Source organism: Petaurus breviceps, unplaced genomic scaffold (assembly GCF_028583685.1).
Source record: "Petaurus breviceps papuanus isolate PSGF00001 unplaced genomic scaffold, PetGlider_PUasm1.0 174, whole genome shotgun sequence".
NCBI lineage: Eukaryota > Metazoa > Chordata > Mammalia > Diprotodontia > Petauridae > Petaurus > Petaurus breviceps.
The window spans coordinates 63068768-63092592 of NW_027185761.1; the positions used below are offsets into that span (position 1 = coordinate 63068768).

The following is a 23825-nucleotide window of genomic DNA, read 5'->3' on the forward strand; positions in this document are numbered from 1 at the left end:
TGGGCTGGACGGTGCTGATGGCCAGTAGCACAATTAGGGACGATGAATTGTCCTGAACCATTAGAAGCAGGAAAAGTTAGTGTTTTGGAAAAAACACATGAGAAAGTCATGTGGCATCCTGTCGGGAGATGAGCTGAGCTCCTGGCCACAGCAGAATCGCTGCGTCCTCATTTTGAGTTTAAAAACTAAGAGAACACTGGGACCTTGTTGGGTTAGCGTGTGCTCTTACAGTGAGCACCTGCTTTTTGTTAGATGGCATTTTCCAAAGCTAGTTGGGAAGTCCTACCTTTGCCATCCCCTGAGAAGCAGAGATCCAGGGCGCGTTTCCCCTGCATTCACAGCTGCTTCAAACACCGTCATTCTGGACTTTCTCATTCCCGACTCATCCACGTGGATCCAGGGCCTCATGGGCATGGGCGTGTGCCACACACATATACACACACAGAGCAATAGCAGGTGTGAGGGGAAAGACCTCACTGCCCCCCAGTTGTCCTTTTTCCCAGGCTGGTCGTGGGGGACGGCCTTATTCCTCAACCTGCTGTGAGGGTCGGGAAACAAGTCACCGCTATGCTAAAGTTTCGTAGCCATGAATGAGCTGTTCCCGTGTGCCCCGCGGGGGCCCGTCGGTTCTAACCATGAGCGGGGTGGCTCAGCGGGCTCCTGTCTGTGCCCACAGGAGCTGGAGCGTCAGAAGCACCTGTGTGCCGTGCTGCAGCACAAGATGGAGACGCTGAAGGAGGGCCTGCGCCAGCGTGACGAGCTCATCCAGGTAGGCGCAGGGGGGGGGGGGGGCGTCCCTCCGTCCCCGGCGGCCTGCGCCCAGGAGCCTCTCCCTTGGTTAACGTGGTCTTGGCCTCGGGCTCCACCTGCCCAGCAGGTTACTGCAGCCGCTTCCTTCTGGGTCCCTCATGGTGTTTTCTGCTGAGGGGCCTGATTCATGGCAGCCTTGGGGAGGCCCCTGGCAGGCAGGATCTTCTCAGAAGGCCCCCCAGTTCACTCAGAGCCACTCTCAGAGGCTTCCTGCAGAGCCATGGCAGGCCGATGCCCGCCCACCCTGATAAAGTCATCCTCCTTTTTGTCGTGTCCGTGGCTCCTTAGAAGCCCTGGCTTGTCAAGTGGGTGAGCTACAAGTGCCGTGCTTGCTTTGGCTTTTTTTTATAGAATGGTCATTTTCTTCATGCCTGTGCATCACGTCACAGCAGCAATCTAATGCAGCTGAGTCTTCCTCTTCTGGTCTGTTCCTAGAGATTGGACGTAGGTCCAGGCAGGTAGAGGGCACAGGCGGCACAGAGGGGCGGGAGGAGGGCAGCAGGAGGCCCCCAGAAATCCCCCCACAGACAGAAGAGCAGGACAGGGCTGCGCTCTGATTTTCACGTTTTCTTGCCCGCTGCTGAATTCAGGTTCTTAATGAAAACTGACAGCACTTGGCTCTTGGTGTTCCCCAGTAAGGTGGGGAAGGGTCTATATGCCAGGGCCTGTTTTACTGGCGAGGTGAGTGGAGACCTTGGACGTCTGGCCCTTCCACAGCCCAGAGCAAGGCCTTGTGCCTTGGAGTGTTGAGCTTCTCCCCTCCAGAAGGACTCAGGCAGCCCAGAGCCCTTCCCACTGTGCAGGCCAGCATCAGGAGACCACGCCTGGAGAGGAGGCAGGGGGGCATGGGCATGAGGGGCTCTGCCAGCCCCCTGCCACAGGGCTGTGGTTCTAGCGAGTCTTATTGCTCTTTGGTTCCATTTTGAAAGGAAGGGAGAAGAGATGTCCTGGGATCATAGCCCCGGCCTGTCTTGGGCCTGTTGCCCTTTTTTTGAGATGTGCAGAGTAATTAATGTGTGAAAACAGACAGGGCGCGGTGCTTGGAGCTGGCTGAGTTTGAATCTTGGTCCCTTCCATAGCTGGATGATCTTGGGTGACTCCTCTTGGCTGAGGTGCCCTCCTGCCTTCTCCGCAAGGCAGCCCCCTCCCGCTCGGCAAATCTTTCCTCTGGTCACCGGGCAGTTCTCTTTCTTTCCTGGTTTTCTCGTCCCTTTGCCTCCTGTTTTCTTTCTGCTTCTTGGTTATTTCTTTTCTCCTGCAGGAGAAGCAATGCATGCAGCAGAGAGTAGACACCATAACCAAAGAGTTGTTTGACCTCCAGGAGACACTTATTTGGAAAGATAAAAAAATCGGGGTATGAGAAGAAACGGGGCTTTGGGGAAAGTGCTGATTTGGAACAGACCAATGTGGGGTAGTTTTCCCATTCCCACCCCCCCCCCAAAAAACAAGCTGTGTTTACTGTGATTGGATCTGCAGTATTTGCTCAGCATCAGATGTGAACCAGTGGGGAGACAATGAGGCCTCCTCCCCACTGCCCCCATTCAGAAGAACCGCTTAGCACATGGTGCCTCAGGCAGGCCGCTCAGCCAGCTCTGCGCTAGGGCAGTGAGCTGTGGCCGGCCACAGGGAGGGAAGTCCAGCAGTCTCGTGGCCAAAGGATTCTGCAAAGAGATGAGGCAGAAGAATGGAGCACGTGTAAATCACACGAATACTTTGGCTCCCACTTCCGAAGGCAGATCTGAAGCCTGTTTTACTGTAAGAGGGACTGAAAGGCTGGATTTTTACCTTTGATGTTTATTAGCATTTAGGTAGTTTTTCAACTGCGCAATTTTATCAGGGGCCACGTCAGAACTGAAAGGATCTTGGCCCCAGAACCATTCAGTCAGTGGAGAAACAAAAACTTTCTCAGGCCGGTTTTGGCACTTGATGGGCTGTGGCTGCTGTTGCCTTAAAATGGCACCTGCCCAAAAGGGACCCCTTTGTTAGAGAGGTTTACTGTGACAGCAGAATTAGCACTTGTGGCCCCGACATTCCTGATCTCCAGAATGGTCTCGGGACACTGCTGTCTTCTCTAACAGTCAAGGTTAACTAATGGGGAATCTGTGCTGAGCGGTTGCGGGGGTTAGTCTCCTTACATGAAAGAAGCCCCGGATCCTCATCCACAAGACACGTGCCTCAAGCTTTGGTTTCAGTCTTCCAAGTTAGTTGCTTAGTGCATATAATATGCCCATTTTCTGTCCATGGGCCAAAGTTCAGTGTTGGTCTGGCTTTCGTCTTGGCCTTCCCCTCATCTTCCCCCTAATCTTCCCCCTCGGCTTTGTTCAGCTGGCTCTGTGCCTCAGAAACCACGTGAAGGCCACCCGCTCGGCCTGTCCAGGGGGAGCTTCGAGAAGGAGGCTTTGCCTCAGTGGGGGAAGACTTCTTCAGGGCTTGACTGTCCTTATAGAAAACCATGTGCACCCTGACTTCTGTTGTATAGTAGAGTTTATAAAAGAGTTGAGGGAAGGAGATCAGACCTCAAGAAGTATGTAATTTTTTAAAAAAATAATTGTATTTTAAAAAACAATTGTTTTCTTGCAAATACAAAGTCCTTGATGATGATGGTCAGCTCACTGTGTGGGTCAGGTCAGCTTCCATTTTTCAGACTTCCTGGTGAAATGCTTGTATTTCATGGATGTCTTTGTACTCCCATCTACAATTATGGGAAGAGAAAAGTGAAAGCCCCTTTAGGAAAAACCAAACCAAACTACCACCACCCAAGAGGGACAAAGCTTTCCTGCCAGTCCTGGTTCCATATTGGTCTGTTCTAAATAATCATGCATGAAGACGGCCTGTGTGTAGGGGTCGTTTCAGTAAAGCATGCTGTAGGCTTAGCAGCCGCTGACCTCTTTACAGACTGGCATGTTCTGCATGACCCTGAGCACACAGACAGTATCAGCTGAGGCCAGGGTTGGGGGGACTTTCAGCAGATGGAGAAACCTCCTTTGTGCCTCTCTGTGAAATCTGTTGAGATGTTGCTCCCTTCAAGTCAGAGCCTTTGCTTAGTGCCTGTGGTTTGCAGGGTGCTGGGAAGGCTGCCTTCAGGGAGCTTGCTTTCTCCTACTCCCATAATTCACAAGGCTCACATTTGGGAGGCTGTGATGTTTAAGAGCGTCAGTGTTTGTGTAATTCTGAACACTGATGACTGGTTTGGTGAACTCTTGGATATGTGAGAAAGCCAGAAGGAAGGCTTGTCTGGGGACGCGAGCTGCTGCGCCCGTGGCTTCATCCCTTGTCTCCCGGTGCTCTGGGAGTGCTCTAAGTGGCCATGGAGCCGTTCGCTGAGGAGCTGGCCCACTTCTTGTGCCAGTTTGCTGGCCGTGAAGAGATCTGGTCTGGTAGCCTCCACGCTTGTGGCCCTTGGACCTTCCCTTAATGAGAAGGATGCAGGAGTGTGCACTCAACACTGGGCCTGCCCTGGAGGGACTAAAAGTGTGTGCCCACCCCGCTGTAATACGGCCCTGAGGGTGGAAGAGCCCCGCCAGGGAGATCTGGATCTGGAGCTCACTCCAGCCAGCTAATGGTGTGCTGCTGGGGACACTTGGGGCCTCCTGTCTTAGGAACGTGGCAGTCGTCACCAGAAACAACAGGTTTTTAAGTCATTTTAATCTAACACAGTTTGATGATCTTTTTTGATCAAACGAAGCCAGCATGTAATTGCTTTTTTCACTGACGATAACCCTGGCTAACCCTGAGCCCCTGTGTGCACCAGGCTCTGCTAAGCTTTTTACAGACATTCCCCAGCACAGCCCTGGCAGGTGGTGCTGTTCTCATCCCCAGGTTACAGGTGAGGACACTGACAGAGCTTAAGGGACTTGCCCAGGGTGTCCCAGCTGGAAAGAGGCTGACAGCAGATTGGAACTCAGGAGCTCTTGGCTTCAAGCCTGTGCGCTCTCTATTCCCCTACTTCGCCACCTCAGCCGAATCTGACTGCATCACCCCCCGCACCCCCCCAAAAAAGACAAAAACCCAGCAGTTTAGACTCTGAGCTCAGTCAGCCAGAAGAACTTCATGGGTTGTGTATCTAGCCTCATCTTTGCCTTCCTCTTCCTGTTTATGCATAGTCTGGAAGAAAAAGGTAGGCGTCCATGCTCACTGCCTGTGTGTGAGCGTGCTCTCAGCGGCAAGCTCGTGCATGAGTCCCTCTCCCTCTGGCTTTCTGTCCCCTTGCTCAGCGGGCTTTGGGAGGTCAGCACCTCTGCTGTCTGTCACACTCTCTCTTCTTTCTCTGCGGCTCTGCCCCAACCAGGCCCTAGAGAGGCACAAAGAGTCCCTTGCCTGCCTTAGGATTGAGCGAGATGCTCTCAGAGAGGAGTTGGCCGCGCTGAAAGAAACCCTGGAGATAGGAGAGGTAGGTGAGCGGTCGTCCATCCCCCGGCACTCCCTGACGGGGCCAAGCCACCTCCGTGCCTGATTGGCCAGCGCACGTGTCCTGGCTGGGTCTCCATCGGGCAGCCACGTCACCAAACGCTTAATTTTCTCATGTGTTCTCATCTGTGGTGGTTTTTTGTCTTTCAGAAGCATGGTTTAGTCATAATCCCCGATGGCACTCCAAATGGTGATGTCAGTCAGCCTGTGGTGGGTGCCATCACCGTGGTGTCTCAGGAAGCAGCTCAGGTCTTGGAATCTGCTGGGGAAGGGCCCCTAGGTAAGAGCGAGCTCAGGCGTCAGGGCGAGTCGGGTCTCTGATGCTTGCAGATGGGCGTGTGGGGCAGTCAGGTTCCAGACAGGGCCACCAGGGCAACCTGAGGCTCTTCTGGACCATGGCCCAGCTTAGAATCAGAAAGATGCTTGACCGTTCACGTTGGGTCCCTCCTTGGAGATGGTCAAGGGTCTTCTTCCAGCCAAGAAGCCGTATCTGAACTAGCCATTGGGAAGCTGCACAGAAGTGGGCTAGGTGTCCACACAGCTTTTGGGAAAGAGTGAGCAAAGGACATTTAGGAGCAGCAGCAGCCTCGCCCACGCATTGTAGGCTGCCTCCTTGGTGGCATTTCCCTTCTCTGCTTCTGTTGCCCATGCTGTCATTCTTGATGATTCTCTTGATCACAGATGAGATCATCTAAGTAGGATGCAATACCAGGTGATAGGACCGAGGCCCTTCTGCCCCAGTAGGATTTTCTCTAAAGAAATGGGATATCTGGGGGGTGGCTAGGTAGTACAGTGAATAGAGCACCAGCCCTGGGGTCAGGAAGACCTGAGTTCAAATCCGGCCTCAGACACCTAACACTTACTATCCATGTGACCTTGGGCAAGTCACTTAACCCCATTTGCCCTGCCTTCCCCCCTCCAAAAAAAAAAGCAAAAAAAAGAAAGGGGATATCGACATAGATTGATGCAGAATGTGAAGAGATTCCCTCCTTTTTTTAAAAGTAGATTCTGGGTTTCTTTTAGGAGTCTTCATGAGGCCAAGAGATGCTTATCAGGGGCCATGGCAGGTGGGAGGTGCAGCTAGGTGGAGTACATGACCGGAGCAGGCCATGAATTAGGACCGTGTTGGGCTGGGAGAAGAGGCTGCTGGGCAGGTCTGATAGTCTGTAGGAGAAATGCCCACCGGCCTAGGAGTCACCAGGCTGCTACCCCCAAAACGGAGTGTGGATTTTGGTATCTCTGGCTCCTGAAGGCCTGTGGCTGGCATGGACAGCCTGTGGCAGGGGCCAGTCAGTGCTAGTGCTCTGCCTCCCATCTGGGTCTTCCCACTGTTCTAGAGGGCTGATCATATAGGGATCGAGCGAGTGTCTGGTTGGGGGCAGGATTCCTTGTGAATTCCATGCTGGTCAGATGAGGGGGGCTGGCAGTGAAAGGCACTCATCTCTCATGTCTGAGATTTTAGAGCCCGTTTTCTTTGGAAATTGGCAGCCCTGGGGTTATTGGCTAACCTTCTTCCTCCTGAAGGGGTGATACCAGTTTCCAATGGGCACCTTAACACTTCCCGTTGGCTCTAAAACGATAAGTCCCTGCCCTTGGGATTTGGCTGCATCTTAGGAAAGTTCTGTCTGTGGTGAAGAAATGGGACAGAAGCTGTCATGAGTGCTTGGGGTCTTTTAAGGAGACGTCTTCCTTTTTGTAATTCCCAGGAGGTGTTTCTTTAAACGTGCTCAAGAGGCTGTGTTGTAATTAGTTCTAAGCATTGTCGCTTATTCAAAAAGAACTCAAATAGTTAAATTTCTGCCTTCTTTCTTCCTTTCTTATTGTTGTTTTTTTTTCTTTTTTTGGTCTTAGATGTAAGGCTACGAAAACTTGCTGGAGAAAAGGAAGAGCTGCTGTCCCAGGTAAAGACGTCATCCTTTCTACTGTACATGGGGTGTGGATGTGTAACAAGGAGAGGAAAGTGTCCTGGCACCAAGGTTCAGAGTCCAACTCTGCCAGACTTGGGCCTGTGTGACCCCAAAGTCAAAGGTCCCTGGAGCCCCTGGGCCTTTGTCTCCTCGCTGTAGAAGGTGGGGATTGGACTGGGACCATCAAGGCCTGGACTTGAGTACATCTCTAGTGTTTCTGGGCTTATAAAGTCAGAAAAAGAAAACTTTTTTTTTTTGGAGGGGGAAGGCAGGGCAGTTGGGGTTAAGTGACTTGCCTAAGGTCACACAGCTAGTAAGTATCAGATGTCTGAGGCTATATTTGAACTCAGGTCCTCCTGAGTCCAGGGCCAGTGCACTATTCACTGCGCCACCTAATCACCCTGAAAAACTAGTTCTAAGCATGGGGCTCATTCCTTTCCTATCTGTTTTCTCTTTCCAGATTAATCCTAAATGGGCATCTTTTTCCCTACCTGTAATTTGTTGGGTGGGCTTAGCCATCCCTGACTGCAAACTCCTTGGGAGTGAGCAGCATGTCCTGGGCCTCGTCAGGAGCCCCATCTCTCAGATAGGCAGTGGGGGCAGCTCCCCATGGGGCTGGTTCTCGGTTTCTACCCACTCACCGAGATCCTTATAAAGTATTGAGAGGGTGCACAGGTCTCCACTCATTTCCAAGTCTGGTATTAAGGTTTTCTTGGGCTTTGGGCAATTAAAAAGCCTTTGAGCCATGTGCCCGTGAGCTGGGTCTGCCACTGTTAAATGTATGATGAGTGGAAGCCAGCCCCTAAGCAGGCACAGGACCACTTTTAATATCTGCTGCCAGGTACACCTTGTGACAAGGGCTTCAGGCCCAGCTCAGCAGCGTGCCACTCTCCCCTGGTCCCATTGCCAAGGGGATGATGAGGTGGTGGTCCTTCAGAGAGGACACAGATTGTCATGGGAGGTGGGTTTGCGTTTTGGGGAAGATGCTTCTGGTGTTTCTAGGCCCATCTGCATGCTAGCTCTGTACCCTGTGGCCCAGCCCTCCCAGAGTCAGCCCCGTGGTTTGTAGACCAAGCTTGGTGGTGGCATGCCCTGGTGTCACACTCTTTGTCTGTCTGTCCTGATTTCAGATCAGAAAGCTGAAGCTGCAGCTGGAAGAAGAAAAACAGAAGGGCTCCCGGCATGATGGCCCCTTTGGAGACTCGGGGGGGCTGGAGAACGGTTCTGACCTGCACTTCATTGAGATGCAGAGTAGGTGTCCAGCCAGTGTCGGAGGCCCTAACTGCATCCCTCCCTCTTGTGGGACAGCCCCCGGCCCTTTCTCTGCTGGATCTCCCGGTTGTGTTTTTAGGGCTTTCATTCATGAGGCCCTAAGGTGGTGAGGATTCTGGGCAGCTGAGCTGCAGACAGGCAGAGCTCTCCTTGTGGCTGCTTGGTTTGAGACCCAGGGGTGGAGGGGTGTCCAGGCTCAGCTCTCAACTCTGGAGGGCTCCATCTTCTTGCAGAGCCTTCTACCCCTAATCAGATGCTTTTTCATTATCAATTCACTGTAGACACAATGGCACCTGTGTTTCTTTTACTTGTGAAAGGAAGGTGGTATTGGCTGAAGCCAGTGGTCAGGGAAAGACAGCCCATTTCCTTCTTGTTTTCATTAAAGATTCCCTCCCCCACCCCCGTGTTGAGGTGAGAAATCAGAGCAGGGGTGGGAACCTGCGGCCTTGAAGCCACCCGTGGCCTTCTAGGTGCTCAGATGTGGCCTTTTGGCTGTCCAAGTTTAACAGAACAAATCCTTTTATTAGGGGGATTTGTTCTGTGAGGTTTGGATTCAGTGAAAAGGCCGAAGCCATCCCTGACCCAGACTCATGGCCATCCCCACAGACATGCCTCTATATACCCCCCTCTCTCTCCCTTCTTCTCTCTCCCCCTGGTGGAAGTGGGGAGTTTTATCTCCCATCGAGCCTCTGGACTGTCCCCAGCCCTGCTCCCCACTTCTGTCCTCTGCAGGACGAGGGTGTTCTTCCTTCTCACACTGGGACAGCTGTCGTGGCCCCCTTAGGATACTGATTGCCCTTCAGCCTCTCAGTGGTTCACAGAGCAGGGCCCCCCAGTTGTGCTGTGGTCTGAGCAGGGCCGAGGACACCCCACCGCCTGTCCCAGGAGGCCTGGCCTCTCTTAGGTTGTCATGTCATACATTGAACTTAAGAGGACACAAAAACCCTCAGATTGGGACCTTTTCTTAACTTCTTTTTTTAATGGCTAGATGTTTGCTGATGTCAGGGAAATGACTCAGAAACACTTGAAGCTCACTAAACTTGGAGAAAACCATAAAATTCACAGAGAGCCCAGCCACAGCTGGGGCAGAGTAGTGCTTTGTCCCTCCATGGGTCTCAGGGCGCAGGTGGCAGAGAGTCCTTGGTGGTCCCGCCAACGTCCCAGCTCCAAGAGCTGCATCTGTCTGTCTCCCTCCTCCTCTGATTGGGGCTCAGAAGCTGGGGTGCTTTAAGAGCACAGTTGGGCCACGGGCTCAGGCCTGATGCAGGGGTGGTGGGAGAGGTGTTTTAAATAGGAAGAACACAGACCTAGCTTTAATCCTGCTTTCTTCAGCTCATCAGTCATCAGGCTTCACTGATTTGCCCTCAGACCTTTTTTAAGCAAGTTGCCATCAGTTCCCTCCCCTTCCCCTCCCCCCCATCTTGCACTCAGTAGGCTGATTTTTTTACCCTAAGGCTTCATTTTTATTATCTTTAAACTTAATTTCATTGGATCCATGCCAGGGCCTTGGATCTCATTCATGGTGTTGACCCTCCCTCCCAGCTTTGTGGTCTCCTTACATTGGATGAGCACATCTGTGCCTTTGTCCAAGTCATGAGAAACGTTTAAGAACTGAAGCAGGTTTGGGGCTTCCCTTTGCACCCAGGGTACCCTCCTGGGACACCTTCCTTCCCCCTCTCCCCAGACTCATTAAAACTTATTTCACTTGTGTCTTAAGAACACAGTTTTTGAGGGCATCCCTGGGCTGGATTGAGCTGTAGCAACCCTTCGGGCCTTGAATTGCTGGCCCTGAACCCTTGAAATCTTCTCTCTCCCAAGTCCAGGTACCTGCCACCCACTGCTTTCCTTTTCAGGCTGAGCATTTCCTTTTCATTGGTGAGAATCAAATCCAGAATAGAATGTTTTTAAGGAATGAAATGACCATTAAGATGAGTCAGAAATAATCCTTTCTTCCGCTTTTTGGAGAGAGAACTCTCTCACCTAGGGGCAGCTAGGTGGTCACCTGGACATCCAGAGGCCCAGCCCCAGGCTTGTGGTCTGTGCTCAGGGGACATCAGGTCCACCGTGCTTTCCTGCAGCCACGTCTCCTGAATCACCCACATGCCCTCCTTTGCACCTCGCCTTGGAGGGAGCAGGGAGACAAAAACCACCTGTGCAGCGGGCCCTGCTTGGCACAGGGGGCTGGGACCATTCTTTGTTTCCTATGAAGGAGGCAGAGGTGCCCTGGATGTGGGCCTGTAGAAAGTGCCATCTTGCACAGAGGGCTAGGCCTGAGTTCACATTCAGCCTCAGACACTTCCTAGCTGGGGCAAGTCACTTTGCCTCTGTGTGCCCCATCTGTAAAATGGTGAGGGATGATTATGGCCCTTCCCTCTCAGGCTTCTTATGAAGATGAGCTGAGCTAGTACTTGGACAGGCCTCAGCACAGAGCCTGGCACATAGTGGGTGCTTCCCTTTCCAGCCCCAGCCCGTGGCCTGCGAAGATAGCGAGCCTCCCTCTCGTGAGGCAGACAAGCGGCTGTCTTGGTCCCCAGCAGTCAGGGGGCCTCCCCACCCCACTGCTTCTCTCCTCCACCAGGATGATGGAGGCCCCCAGCACCAGGGGGTTCTCCCCCTGTTTTCCCCTGCCCTTCATGAGTGCAGCATTTATGAAGTGCACACTCTGTGTCCCTGTGGTACCCAAGTGATGGGAGCAGTGCCAATGACCGGGGCGTGCAGATGGAGAGGTGGCTCAGGACAGGCTTCCTTAAAGCGCCAGGACCTCAGCTGGGCTTGGGGTGGGACGTGAGATCTTCAGCCTTTGGAGAGGAGGGAGAGGAAGGCAGGTGCCTAACCCAGGCATCGGGGTGACACTGGCTGCCTAGAGGGGCCAGCTGCTGAACACCCCGAATGCCAGGATCAGGAGTCTGCACTTCACATTCTGGGGGACACCGAGGCCTGTGGAATAGTGAGCGGGGAGCTGTCTCAGGGCTGCAGAGGAGGAAGACTGGGCGCCAGGCCCCAGGAGAGGCGGCTGCTGCTCCCCAACTCGAGGGGCTGTGGCATCCGGCACCTGCCCAGAGTTCTCCTCTTTGTCTTTTGTTCCAGGAGATGCCAACAGACAAATTAGCGAATACAAATTCAAGCTTTCCAAAGCAGAACAAGACATAACGACCATGGAGCAGAACGTAAGTGCCTCCTGGGGTGTGTTCATTCCCAGCAGCCCTCCGGTCTGGCCCAAGACACACGGCCCCTGCTGCAGAGCACTTCTGTCCCAGCCTCCGGCCCGAGCCGGGCCCTCCCGTGGGGGCTGACAGGGCATCACCTTGCCCCCTGTGCCAGATTTGGCCCAGTCGATCCCGTGCCTACTCAGTACTTACCCCATCGTGCGTCAGGTACCTGCTTGGACCTGGGACATGCCTTGGCTAGGGGCTCATTCCATGGCTGGCTGTAAAGACCAACAGGAAGATCCAAAGCAGAGTATTAAGTATTATGGGGAAAAAAATCAAGAGACTAGTAGTCCAGACGAAAATCCCTTGGGATACAAGTCCGTGCCTTCGCTCAGACTCTGTCTCTTCTTGATGCTTTGAATGACGTCGCAACCCCCAAGAGATGGGCGACCACAGTACCTGGATATGGGAAATGGCCCAGCCTCCTGAGGATTGTCCCTCTGGGATCCTGGGGTGGGGGCTTTGGAGGTGCAGATAGCGCCCCACTGCAGCACGAGTCGCTGGCAGGGTGGGGGGGGGCGGGGCTTGGGACAGTGCTCAGATGCGGGTCACATTATGGTGGTTTCTCACTGTGCCGGCTGGCTCTCCTGCTGCCAGCCACCCTCCATGGGGTCTGGGGAGCGGGGCATGCTGGGACGCGCGGCCTGATGGGTGGCTCCTGCTTACAGATTGGGAGGCTGGAAGGGCAGGTGGCCAGGTACAAGAATGCAGCGGAGAACGCGGAGAAAGTGGAGGACGAGCTCAAAGCAGACAAGAGGAGGCTTCAGCGTGAGGTACTTGCTTCAGAGGAGATCGTGAGGGGCAGTGCCTGGGTCTGAGAAGGAGACCCATAGCATTCTGTGTGGTTTCCAGGGTGGCGGGAGGGAGGGAGACAGGACCCTGACCGTGTGTGTATCCGACAGATGGGGGCATTTCTGCGGGTGCTGTGGCTGAGCACGCCTGGCCCTTGGCCCTTTGGAGGGTCAGCCTGACAGAGGCTGCAGTGGCCCCTAAGAAGTGGGCCAGTGTCCGCCTAGCCTGGTCCTCAGCCCCGTTTTCAGAGCCTTGAATGTTTTCTCTTGCTAATAGCAGCCATAGTGGCCTCACAAAAGCCACCCTTGTTAACGGGATCTGTACCCTCCTTTCCTGAGTCCAGTCCTTCACCAGCGCTGGCGGGACATGTCTGTCCAGACGTCCCATGGGCATCCCTAACTTCGCACACCCCAGATGGAATTAGTTTCTCTTGAAAGCAGTCATCTTCCCCCAGACTCCCCTTTTCTTTTGAGAGGCCCCGTCAGCCTAGCACCCACATTCTGAGCCCCGGAGTCAGCCACTGCCCCTCCAGGCCTCCCATGACCGATGAGGTGCTGGGCAGCCTCTTTCTGCTGCCCGCCCCTTTCTCCTCTAGCAACAATTCCCACCTGAAGTCAGGACTTCCTGCGCCTTCCCCTCCAGTGTGTCCTCCACAGATCCTCCCCTTGCTGAAGCCCCAGTGTGGGCCCGTGGAGCCCTGCTTAGACAGACACACCCATGGCAGGGCCTGGCTCAGACACGCCATTGGGCATCGAAGGCCCGTGGCCTCTGGACTCCTTAGCCTCCCCAGGATCATCGAGCTCTATGTTGTTCCGTCCCAGCCCCGATAAAGCCCCTCTGCCCTTGTGCTCACAAAGGAGGGAACAAGACCTTGTTCCTGTTTTCTCTCCTGGGGGGCCCTTGGCCTTCTTAACTGCTTTGCATTCCCACACCCCCCACCAACCCAGGTGTTTGTCTTGGGGGCTGAAGTTAGCCTGGCTGGCTGCCTGAGCTTTGCTGTTTCTCCACAGTTACGGACGGCCCTGGATAAGATAGAGGAAATGGAGATGACCAACAGTCACCTCGTGAAGCGGCTGGAGAAGATGAAGGCCAACCGGACGGCCCTGCTGTCCCAGCAGTAGCAGCGGCGCCCGGCCTGCGGCCTGCTCCCTTGGGCCTCTGCCCAGCGTGGGGTCACTCAGACTTTTCCCCACCATGGACACAAACCATTTGAATACCCAGCTGTTCAGTAACATTTTTGTTTGACGATTAAAGTGGCATCCTTTTACTGTATAATTTATGAGAGAATGAAACCGGTTTGAATCTGTGAATGAATTGGTTTTTATTAGCAGTTTGATTCTAGAGGAAGAGCTGGCCGAGCCCTGTGATTGCCGCCTGCGGGCTCGGAGGCACCTGCCCACGCCCAGAGGAGCAGAGGAGACGGCTCCCGCACCTGCTTCCCGACGGACCTGCTTCAGACGTCCTGCAGCACAAGTGCCTTCTCCGTGGTGCAATTCAAACACGTTAACCCTAAAAATCAAATAACATTTATATTTTTGAGAGAGACATGTGGGGCGAGGGGAATATGTTCCATGAACTTTATATGTTTTAATGGAAACTTTTTTGTAAAATATTTAAATTTATATCAGAAAATGTTAAATGTATATAAACTTGCTTTATTGCATGGGTCACAGCACACCTAAGGCCCTAGTCTGTTGTCATGGGATGTCCAAGGCCCAGTACTCTGAAGAGTAGGGACAAGATGTTGTACGCTGTCGACTGTACCTCATCTGCTGCTTACTTGTGGGTTGAGAGCTGAGGATCGTGGGGGGGAGGGAGGGATCGGGCAAGGGGGCTGGGCCAGGCAGGCGGGTATCTGGATGGAGATGCTATTAAACGGACGCTTTCCAGACCATCGAGGGTTGTCGCTGAGTTCTTTGGAGCCCTGCCTGACCCATCCTGCCCTGCTTCCTTGAACCTTTGTCTTTATGCTTACTGCCTTTATTACTGTTATCAGACATAAGTCCATCCCTCTCAACAAAGGCCATTGCAAGGGGTTGGGACTTACCACCCTGGGGTAGAACAGTGGTCATTCTTCAGATGTTAGGCACCATCAGTGGTTTCACAAGATTGACTTGAAAAAGAACCATTAACACACCCATTGTGTCTTGCGCCCATGAGCCTTCTGGTTGGGTTAATGGGATGTCAGGATTAGAGCAATGAGGCCATTCTTGAGCAGCCCAGTCAAGGAACCAGTGGGGTGGTGAGAGGGGGCTGAGAACCCTGACAGCCAGGAACATTCCAGGGAAAGCCCCCTTTGGTCAGACAGACACGTTGGCGATCACCAACCCTTCCTTGGACTAAAGTGACCCTTCACAGAAAGAATTCTAAGGGAAACATGGCAAAGTGTGACCAGACACTGAAGGGGCGGCTGCCTTGATTTGCACATAAACGTGGCCACTGTAAGAATCGCTGACGTTTAACTTCAGCTGAGAGGACTAGGAAGGAGCCTCTGGAGCCTTGGGTGGGGATCGCCCAAGGGTGAAAGCCTTTCACTGAGCTGTTCCTGGGACCAGGGCTGCTTTGAGAGAGAGCGTTCCGTGTACAGCCGCGCTGCCTTGCCTCGAGTCAGCACCCCTCCGCAACAGCCTTAGGACAGCCATCATGCGTTTAGGTAGAATTGAGTTCTTGTCTTCAGTGAACAAGTAATCGTTGGAAAATTTGAGCCCCCTTTTGTGAGTACTCTGCACAAGGCACTCATTGGATAAAAAATAAGCCTGCGCCCTCCAAGAAATTAAAGTCCAGCTGGTGGAGGGAAGGAGTGAGATGTACACAAACGTGACAGGAGATGACTTCTTGTTTAGGAAAGGTTAGAGTGGTCTGAGAATGAGGGATGGTGGGATCACACTTCAGGAGGCAGGCTTCGGGAAGCTGCACTATGCCAGGAACGTATGAAGGAGTCACAGGGAGTAAGTCTGGGAAGAGGATGGGTTGGGGGCTGGATTGCTCAGGCCTAGAATGTCATGCTAAGGAAGGAGAACTGCCAAGGGTTTGGGGGAAAAGATGACTTTGGCAGCAGCATCAAGGATGGGTTGTGAATCAGGGAAACTGCAGACGAGAAGTCGGGAGGCTGTTTGAGTAATCCAGGTGAGACAAGGGCCTGCACTGATGTCTACAGGGATGGTGGGAGTCTTAAGAAGTATTTGGAAACATCTGCTTAGAGGTGTTAGTTACAGCCATCTGGGTGGAGGAGATGACCAAGAGAAAGTGTGATAAGAGGGCCAGGAAGAACCCGAGATGAAGCCCTATGCCGAAGGGTGGAAGGGCATTGCCTGAGGAACCATCAGAGGGAGAGCAGAACTCGGGGTCACTGTCAGTCTGCGGGGATGGATGGCACTGAGGTCACTAGGAAGCCACTGTTGACCATGGAGATCATGGTCTCGGTAGCATGGTAGGACAGAGCCCAGACCACAGGAGGGTTTAGTTGTGGAGGAGAGGAGAAAGTTACCTTTTAGTAGCAGTCGGGAGAAGCGCTACTGAAAGTAATGTCCCAGGGCACAGGGCTTAGAGCCTTGGAGTCCAGCCTCCCAAGTTCAGATTCCATGCTTAACATTTGTGCTAGCATTCTGGTCCTGTAAGTCCCTTAAGACCTACAATTCAGGAAATCCTTTTTTCCAAATCACCTACTGTGTGTTAGGCACTAGGAAACAATGACAAAGAGTAGCCCTGCCCCCAAGAGGCTTACAGTCTAACAGGCTGATTGAGCATGTGCACAAGTTAGGAAATACAATGTAATTTCCAGGAGGGAGTATTTAAGGTTGGGGGATCAAGAAAGATTCAAGAGGAAAAGGTACCTCAGAGTTTAGTGGAAGGCAGGGGGGCTCAAGGATGCAAAGAAGGGGGTGATGGGATATGTATGGGGAAGGCTCTTTTAACTAGAAATGGAATGTGAACCAGTTGGCAGCTGAACTTTGAGTAAATAGGCTTATACAGGAGCCACCGAAGAGATTTACATAAGAAATATGGTCAAGGGGCGGCCAGGTGGCTCAGCGAGTAAGAGCACCGGCCCCAGAGTCGGGATGACCTGGGATCGAATCCGGGCTCTGATACTTACCACCACACCCAGGAATAACTGGCCGTGTAACCTTGGGCAAGTTACTTAACCCCAATTGTTTAAAAAAAAAAGAAAGAAAGAAATATGGTCAAGTTTGAGAGTTTGGCTGCTGTGTGGAGGAGGGACTGAGGAGGAATGAGACTAGAGGCAGGGGGGATCAGCTTGGATGCTATTACAGGCACCCAGGAGCTGATAGGGAGACGCCCACGTGAGTGGAGGCGAGGAGACTGGTTTGGGAGCTGTGCAGGCAGAAGTGACCAGACTTGGGGGGCTGAGGGAGGGGGAAGAAGCTGTCAACCTAGGCAGCTGGAAAGGTGGAGGGATGAGCTTGTGGGGAAAGAAGGGATTCTGTTTAGAAAATGTTGAGTTTGAGGAGTCTTTAGGACAACCAGGTAAAGATGGTGGGCGGGCAGTTTGTAATGTGCCAGGAGAGAGATAAGGCAGGTTAGTCACCTTCAGAGACAAAAAAGAGCTGATGAGGTCGAGGGAAAGCCTATACAGACAGGAGAAGCCAGGGTTAGTGGGTGGGAAGAGAAATCAGCAGAGCAGAACAAGGAGACTTCAAGAGGAAAACCCAAAGGGTGGTATACTGGGAAATGGGATGGTCAACAGTGCCAAAGGCTGGAGAAAGGCCAAACAGGACAGACTGAAAAAGTCTGCAGTATTTAGCAGGTGAGATCTTTGGGAGCCTTAGAGAGGCTAATGCTGCAAAGTAGGCGATTTCCAAACCTTTTTCTCCATCTAATGGGCTCGTCCTGGGCCCACAGGTGCCTGTTTCCACCGGCACTTCCACTGGCTTCCTCACTGGAAATCACAGGTCCAGAACTTGTCCTTCACCCCCCCCCCCCCCCCCCCCACACACGGTCTTGCACTCTCCCTGCCAGCAGCATTGTGAGAAAAGCATTTAGTGAGGCTTTAGGAGGGGCTTTCCAAGATGAAAGCTAGGGGATGTTGAAGTAAGAGGGAGGATTACCTCCCCCATGAGAATGGAGAATGAGATGCTTTCCATCTGTGAAGTAGGCGAGGACCCATGGAATTCTGAGTGGGGTCTCCCAAAGAGTCCCCATCCCAACAAAGCCAACATCCAAGGTCATCCAGCCGCCCTCGGAAGATAGACCATGAGGGTAGGGACTTGCCCAAATGTGCCTCTTTGTAACTTCCATCGATGCACCTGCCAACCAGCATTTATTAAGGGCATACATGCTATGGGTACAAACCCCGAAGTAAAGCAGCCCCTCCCCTCAATTTACACTCTGTCAGTGAAGATGGCCTTGACACAGACTGGTACCTACAAGATACCACGTGATGTCCAAGGTAACGAGAGAGAAGGGCCTGAAGCTGGCATGGCTTTCAGACGGGGACATCTGAACTAAGAGATTTCTGGTGAAGTCAGTCATTGTGCAAGGATATAAGCATGCACAAGGTAATTTTGGCGGGAGGCACTGGCTGCTGGGGTGGGGGATCCAGGAGAGGCTTCATGGAGGTGGGGCATAAGCAGAGCTTTGAAGACAATAAAGAATTCTTAAAACTGAAAAGGAGGAGGGAAAATCCAGGTGTGGGGGACAGGGCAGGGAAGTAAGTGCTTTTGGGACAGTATTGAATGTGTAACATGCATTAAGGAGAATTCTATGCAGTGGGGCTGGAGAGGTTGGTTGGGGCCAAGTTGGGATGGGCTTTAAAGCTTGTATTTGATCCTAGACTAGAGGGAGCCATGTAGCATAATGCTGAGGTCATAAAAGGAGGGACAGAAGGACCAATCAAGCGCTTATTAAACCCCTGCTCTGGGCCAGGGGCCGGGGATGCAAGGACCAAGAAGGAATCCATCCCTGGGCATAATAGGAGGAGACAAGTACATGTAGACAGTAAATACAGTGAAAGGCACATAGCATGATACAAGGTAGTTTGGGGAGCCCCCAGCAGTTGGGGGGTCAGGGGAGATTTCATACAAAAGATAGTGCCTGAGCTGCATCTTAAAGGAAGGCCCTAAGAGGCAGAGGTGAGGAGGGACAGCACTCGGGGCATGAAGGGAAATGGAGCAGAGACAAGGCCAGTCTGGCCATACAGGACAGTGTGGCTGGGGAGTGGCTCAGACCCCAGCAAGAAGGGCTTTGCAAGGGGCGGGCAGATAGCACAGCAAGTAAGAGCACCAGGCCCAGAGTGGGGATGACCTGGGATCGAATCCGGGCTCAGACACTTAGCACTCACCCAGAAGCAGTTACTTAACCCCAATTCCTTTTTTAAAAAAAATTGGCTTTGCAAGCTTCTGTTTTATCCCAGGGCTCAGAGGCAGCAGACTCGAGTTGGGGAGGCTGTGCCCCAGGGATTGTTGGCAGGAGAGTGGCTGAGATTTAGTGCGGGAGGACTCACTTCAATAGGCAGAGATGGAGATTTGAGAGGGGCATGCTGATCCAGGTAGTCAGTCATCATTTACTGAAGCCCTACTGTGTGCCAGGCAAGCGCTGAGGATAGAAAGTCTCCGTCCTTGAGGACTTCACAGGCATGAAGTCCCATCAATCACCAGTTGTGTATGAACTAACCAGCAGGAGGGTGACGTCAGGTGGCACTAAGGGGTAGTAAGGGGGGAGGAACCTGCCCAGGGACCAAGCTAGGTCTGGGTAGAAGAGCCCGCCCCATCCTGGTCTGTGCTTCCTTCTGCATCAGACACTACTGGCTTTCCAGGCTTCTCTGAAATGGTCCCTTCCATCGTTCCTAGAGCCCGTGAGATTCCATCACGCCCCACAGACTGCCACGGGCCAAGCTCTTCCCAACGGACAGGCCCCCCTTGGCTTATAGGTCTTTGCAGTTATGCAAAGGTGCCTTCTGCCCCTTTTCAAAAGCTAAGTCGGTCGTTTGACTTTCTGTGCAGCTTTTTCCTATTTCCCTCTAGAACATCATTCTTGAACTCTCCCCGGCCCCCCCCAACATCCCTCGTGGGATTCTGGCCCATGAGATGCTACCTGTCTGACGTCAGGGTGCACGCCTACATCTTGCCTTCTCTCTCCTCTACTCCTAACTCTAAGAAGCCGTGCCCTCTGCCAGCATTCCATCATTTCCACCCCAGAAGCCAGTTCTATTAGCGAAAATCAGATACAGAACAGAATTTACCCTTGGTTGGTTCCTCTGCCTTTTTAAGAATTAAAACTGTTATTAAGACACCCCCTCATGGCAGTGGTGGCTTTGGGATGGTGACAGAGAGCCCAGGCGACCCATCTCTCCCCCTACCCCCAGATGCTGTGCGCCCCCTGACACTGCCCTGACCCCGACCCCCGCTGGGACGATGGTGAAGTATGCCCTGAGGCAGAGCCTGCTCCGGAGCTCCTGGGACCAAGTGTTTGCTGCCTTTTGGCAGCGTTACCCCAATCCCTACATCAAGCATGTGCTGACAGAGGGCATTGTGCACCGGGAGGTAACTCCTGATCAGAAGCTGCTGTCCAGGCGGCTCCTTTCCTGCCAACGTAGCCTGCTTGGTGTACATCCTCAAGGACTCTTATCGTGGACCCACAGAACCAGACCATGACCACTTTCACCTGGAACATCAACCATGCCCGGCTGATGGTGGTGGAGGAAAGATGTGTTTACTGTGTGAACCCTGAAAACAGTGGCTGGACTGAAATCCGCCAGGAGGCCTGGGTCTCCTCCAATTTGTTTGGGGTCTCCAGAGCCGTGCAGGAGTTTGGTCTAGCTAGATTCAAAAGTAACATGACCAAGACCATCAAAGGCTTTGAGTACATCCTGGCCAAACTGCAAGGTGAAGCTCCTTCTAAGACACTTGCTGAAACAGCTAAGGAAGCAACTGAAAAGGTGAAGGAAACTGCTCTGGCAGCTACTGAGGCCAAGGACCTGGCCAGCAAAGCAGCCACCAAGAAACAGCAACAGCAACACTATGTTTAAAGGAGTCACCCTACTGCTTCCCCTGCAACAAAGGCCCTGCTGCCCTCCCAGACGGCCAGTGCCCAAGGCTGAGAGCTTCTGGGGAGGACCTGGCATTGAGCCCGGAGCCCCAGCCCTAAGCAGACCATCAACACAATGCAAGCCCACAGACAATCCAGCCCTGTGTCCCAGTTGTAATTTATCATTAAAAATCAATTTTCAGTGCAAAAAAACCCAACTTATTAAGTCCAGTGAAGAAATTCGTATTGACTCCACTTCTGGCAGAGCCCCAGCATGTCTGGGGGGGCTGAAGCTCCCCCCCGCCACTGTCATTTGTAACAGGCATCTTCTCTTGCTTCCTTCTGTCCAGGTTGTCCACAGACGACTCTGATGACAAAACAGCTTGTTCCTTCCTCCACATGTCATCCACATCAGGGACGATGACAAGCCATGGAATCTGGCACTGACTATGAACTTGGGCCCCCAGGGCCACAGGGGGCCCTGCCATTGGCGCACCCTACTTACTCCCCATTAGACTCTAAGCTTCCGGGGTGGGGGGGGGCAGGCACTGTTTCATTTCTGCCTTTGTCACCGCAGCATTCGCTGCAGGGCCCGACCCAAAGCAGGAACTGAATAAATGCTTATCCAGCAAAGGCGCTCGAAAGGCAGCTGAACCAACTGGAGGGAAGGGAGAGAGCGCGTCTTCAGCTCTCAGCCCCCCGCCCATTTCCTAGGATTCCAGCCAGGAATCCTGCACCTTTCATGATGTTCCCGCCATCCTCAGAGAAAAGGCTAGCGGTCTAGCTGAGACCAGGGAACACCCAACAGGACATGACGCCGACTCTGCCGGCTGGGCAGGACCATGGCAGAACGATGGGCTCCCCTGCCCAGCCCCCCATCCTGAGCTCTGGCCCTCCTCCTGAAGGGGCCTCGGAGGCACTCAGTGTTTCCTGCATTGAGCTGAACCACAGATGGTGAACAACGATTTATTTCAGCACGTGGGGCTGCTCTGTAGGGGTCGGGAAAGGTTAACATGTAGAAGGAACCGGCACTCAACCCCGCCTGGACCCTGCAAGGGCTGGACGGCGATGCCCCCTCCCCAGTGACACTCTTCAGCACCTCTCAAACACTTTGTAGAGGTCTGGCAGACTGGCGAGCTGCAGGATGCTCCCGTCCTCAGAGAAATGTCGAGGAGGTAAGAAGTGTGACCGGAAGGCTTTGTAGAGAACGTGCTCCACCGTCCACTTCCAGGACACCGAAGCAGACTCACACTCTTCACTCTGGAAAAAGACGCTGTGTGTGACTGAGAAGCTCCCAGACCTGGCCTGGCACACGCCAGTGTCCCCATGGGCATGCATGCCGCCCCACAGCCCGCAGGGGGGGCGGGGGCTTCTAAGGAAAGAAAGAAATCGCCCTGACAGGTGCCCTCTCACTGGCTTCCAAGCACTCAGCTGTCCACGTGGGTGCTTCTCTGGCACTGGCAGACTCTAGTGGGGAATGGATCCAGCAGGCCAAGGCAAGCTGGGGCGCCCTGAGTGGCCCTGAAACGCCTGGGTACCTGGCACTGAAGTTAGCTTCAAGAATGAGAAGATCCCACTGGGTCCAGAGAGACTGAGTGGACACTCTGGGCCCCTGTGAAGAGAGCGCTGGGGGGGGCCTGCCTGGCTGCAGGAGCTTCCTCCCGTGACACTCTCTCCTCATCGGCCCCACAGCCTGACCCACCGTGGCCCAGTGCTATGTTGGACTGAGATCCCATGTTCCTATTTCCTGCCCTATTTCCTCAGAACTGAAGCTCCTTGTAAATGATTATTACTTATCCTCAAGTATCTCTGACTACCTCAATATAGACAAAATATAGACTTCTTGGGATTAGACAAGTAGCAATTACTTTTTCCTTAGAAAAACTGTGAGCCAGGGAGAATGTGGCAACCTGCCTGGGTCTGCTAGGAAACCATGTGGCAATATCCGTGTCGCATCCCTTTCCCTGGGGGGCATCACCAGCTATATGGACTTTCCTTCCTCTGGACTGTAATGAAGCCAGACCAATAAGATTAGAGAACAACTTGTCATCCTCAAGCAGCCTGGCATTTTTGGTCCCCAAATTCGGCCAACATTCTGTCCCTAAGCCACAGGCCTGTCTTAGCTGCCTGGTCACTGCTGCTTTCCAGAGCACTGGACCAATCCCCAGAATGACCCTGGGCCCAAGGACTCTACATACACAGAGCTGCTTCCCGTGTGTGGAAAGGCTCTGAGAAGCCTGCTTCCTTCTGAACCCACAAACACCCCCCATTTCACATTCTAAAAGGTCAGGCTCATGGAGGCTCAAGTTCCCAGAAGTTATGCTTAGAACCACCACGAGCTGAAGTGAAGGAGAAAGCCCCAGATTCTTGTGTGCTACCTATGCCCCTGGTCACTCTGGAGTCGAGGGACAGACCACTGACCTCTTGGCCAGAGAGACTGGACTCCTCCATTATATACTGCTTCCTGATGGAGTAAAACATGGCACACTCTTTACTGAGGCTTTGAAAACATTCCTTTTCTTCATCCCAGTTTACCTGTTAGAGACAGAGAGAGAGTAACTGAGGACTTGATGAAAACATCACTGTGTGAGTTTAAAATGGCTCCAAACACATTCCGGATAGTGGAAGCTGCTGCAGGGGCAGCTGGGAACTCCGGCCTGACCCTCAAGCAGATCTGGAGTTCAGCCCAGCCCGGGCCCTTCCTCAGCCTTCCCACCCTCACTCTGGACACACACCCATCTCTAACCACGAATGTCACAGCTGCTCCTCTGACACGAGGAAGGAAGGGGGGTAGTGGCCAGTGGCCACCTCGTAGAGGCTTTCTGCACTCCAACTTTTATTCACCCAGGGCAGGGCACTGGGGGCTATTTCTCTGGGGCTGGCCCTCTAGGGTCCCTGCTGCTCTTCCCTCCCAGGATGGGCCTGATTCCTCCTAGGACCACCACAGGCTTCCTCTCCCTGCCTGGACTTAGTGTCTACTCATCCTGAGGGCCCAAAGAACAGCCACTTACCTCGGTAGCCAACCGAAGGACAAACATGGGGAGCCCCTCTAATGGGGGGACATAGTTGTCAATCAGAAGAGGCAATCCTATCAGGTTTCCTTCCTGTCAGGGAGACAAGGTGGTGAACAAATCCCATCAAAACCAAAGGATCCACCCACTGCCATATCCCTGCAAGGAGACGAGCCTCAGAGCAGGGCTTTGGGGCTCAGCTCAGGAAACAGTTCCAGGCCCCTGGATCTGAGCAGTTTTCTTCAGGCCTGGCCTGGGGAACCATCACATTTTGTGCTGAAGCATGTGCTTCTGCAACAGGCCTATCTTATCATGGAGAAGGAGGGCTGCCCAGACAAGATCCATGGGGCATCTGGTGATAGACTGACATCACCCGTCCACCCGCTTTATCCGTTCCAGAGACGAGGGAAGAGGGGCCGAGGCCTGCGGGGACA

At 53.2% G+C, this 23825-nt stretch overlaps 2 protein-coding genes and 1 pseudogene across 3 annotated transcripts in view; 2 read left to right on the forward strand and 1 right to left on the reverse strand.

Annotated features, from left to right (window-relative positions):
* Positions 1-14070, forward strand: part of LRRFIP2 (LRR binding FLII interacting protein 2) — a 96623-nt gene extending 82553 nt beyond the window's left edge. Inside the window, exons 19-27 of the mRNA XM_069084316.1 lie at positions 677-769; positions 2072-2164; positions 5099-5200; positions 5368-5497; positions 7069-7118; positions 8255-8375; positions 11484-11563; positions 12274-12378; positions 13408-14070. Coding sequence (XP_068940417.1) covers positions 677-769; positions 2072-2164; positions 5099-5200; positions 5368-5497; positions 7069-7118; positions 8255-8375; positions 11484-11563; positions 12274-12378; positions 13408-13518 — 885 coding nt within the window. The 3' untranslated portion in view covers positions 13519-14070. The remainder of the gene's footprint in view (positions 1-676; positions 770-2071; positions 2165-5098; positions 5201-5367; positions 5498-7068; positions 7119-8254; positions 8376-11483; positions 11564-12273; positions 12379-13407) is intronic.
* A 5697-nt stretch (positions 14071-19767) lies between these two features.
* On the forward strand, positions 19768-20381 carry LOC138158462 (PRELI domain-containing protein 1, mitochondrial-like; annotated as a pseudogene).
* Positions 20382-21332: 951 nt separating this feature from the next.
* The window catches only part of MLH1 (mutL homolog 1), a 44444-nt gene continuing 41951 nt past the window's right edge, over positions 21333-23825 (reverse strand). For both annotated transcript variants that reach the window (XM_069084317.1, XM_069084318.1), the window contains exons 17-19: positions 23392-23484; positions 22802-22915; positions 21333-21640 (exon numbers count right to left, since the gene is read on the reverse strand). In XM_069084317.1, the coding sequence (XP_068940418.1) occupies positions 21473-21640; positions 22802-22915; positions 23392-23484 (375 nt within the window). In that variant the 3' untranslated portion in view covers positions 21333-21472. The remainder of the gene's footprint in view (positions 21641-22801; positions 22916-23391; positions 23485-23825) is intronic.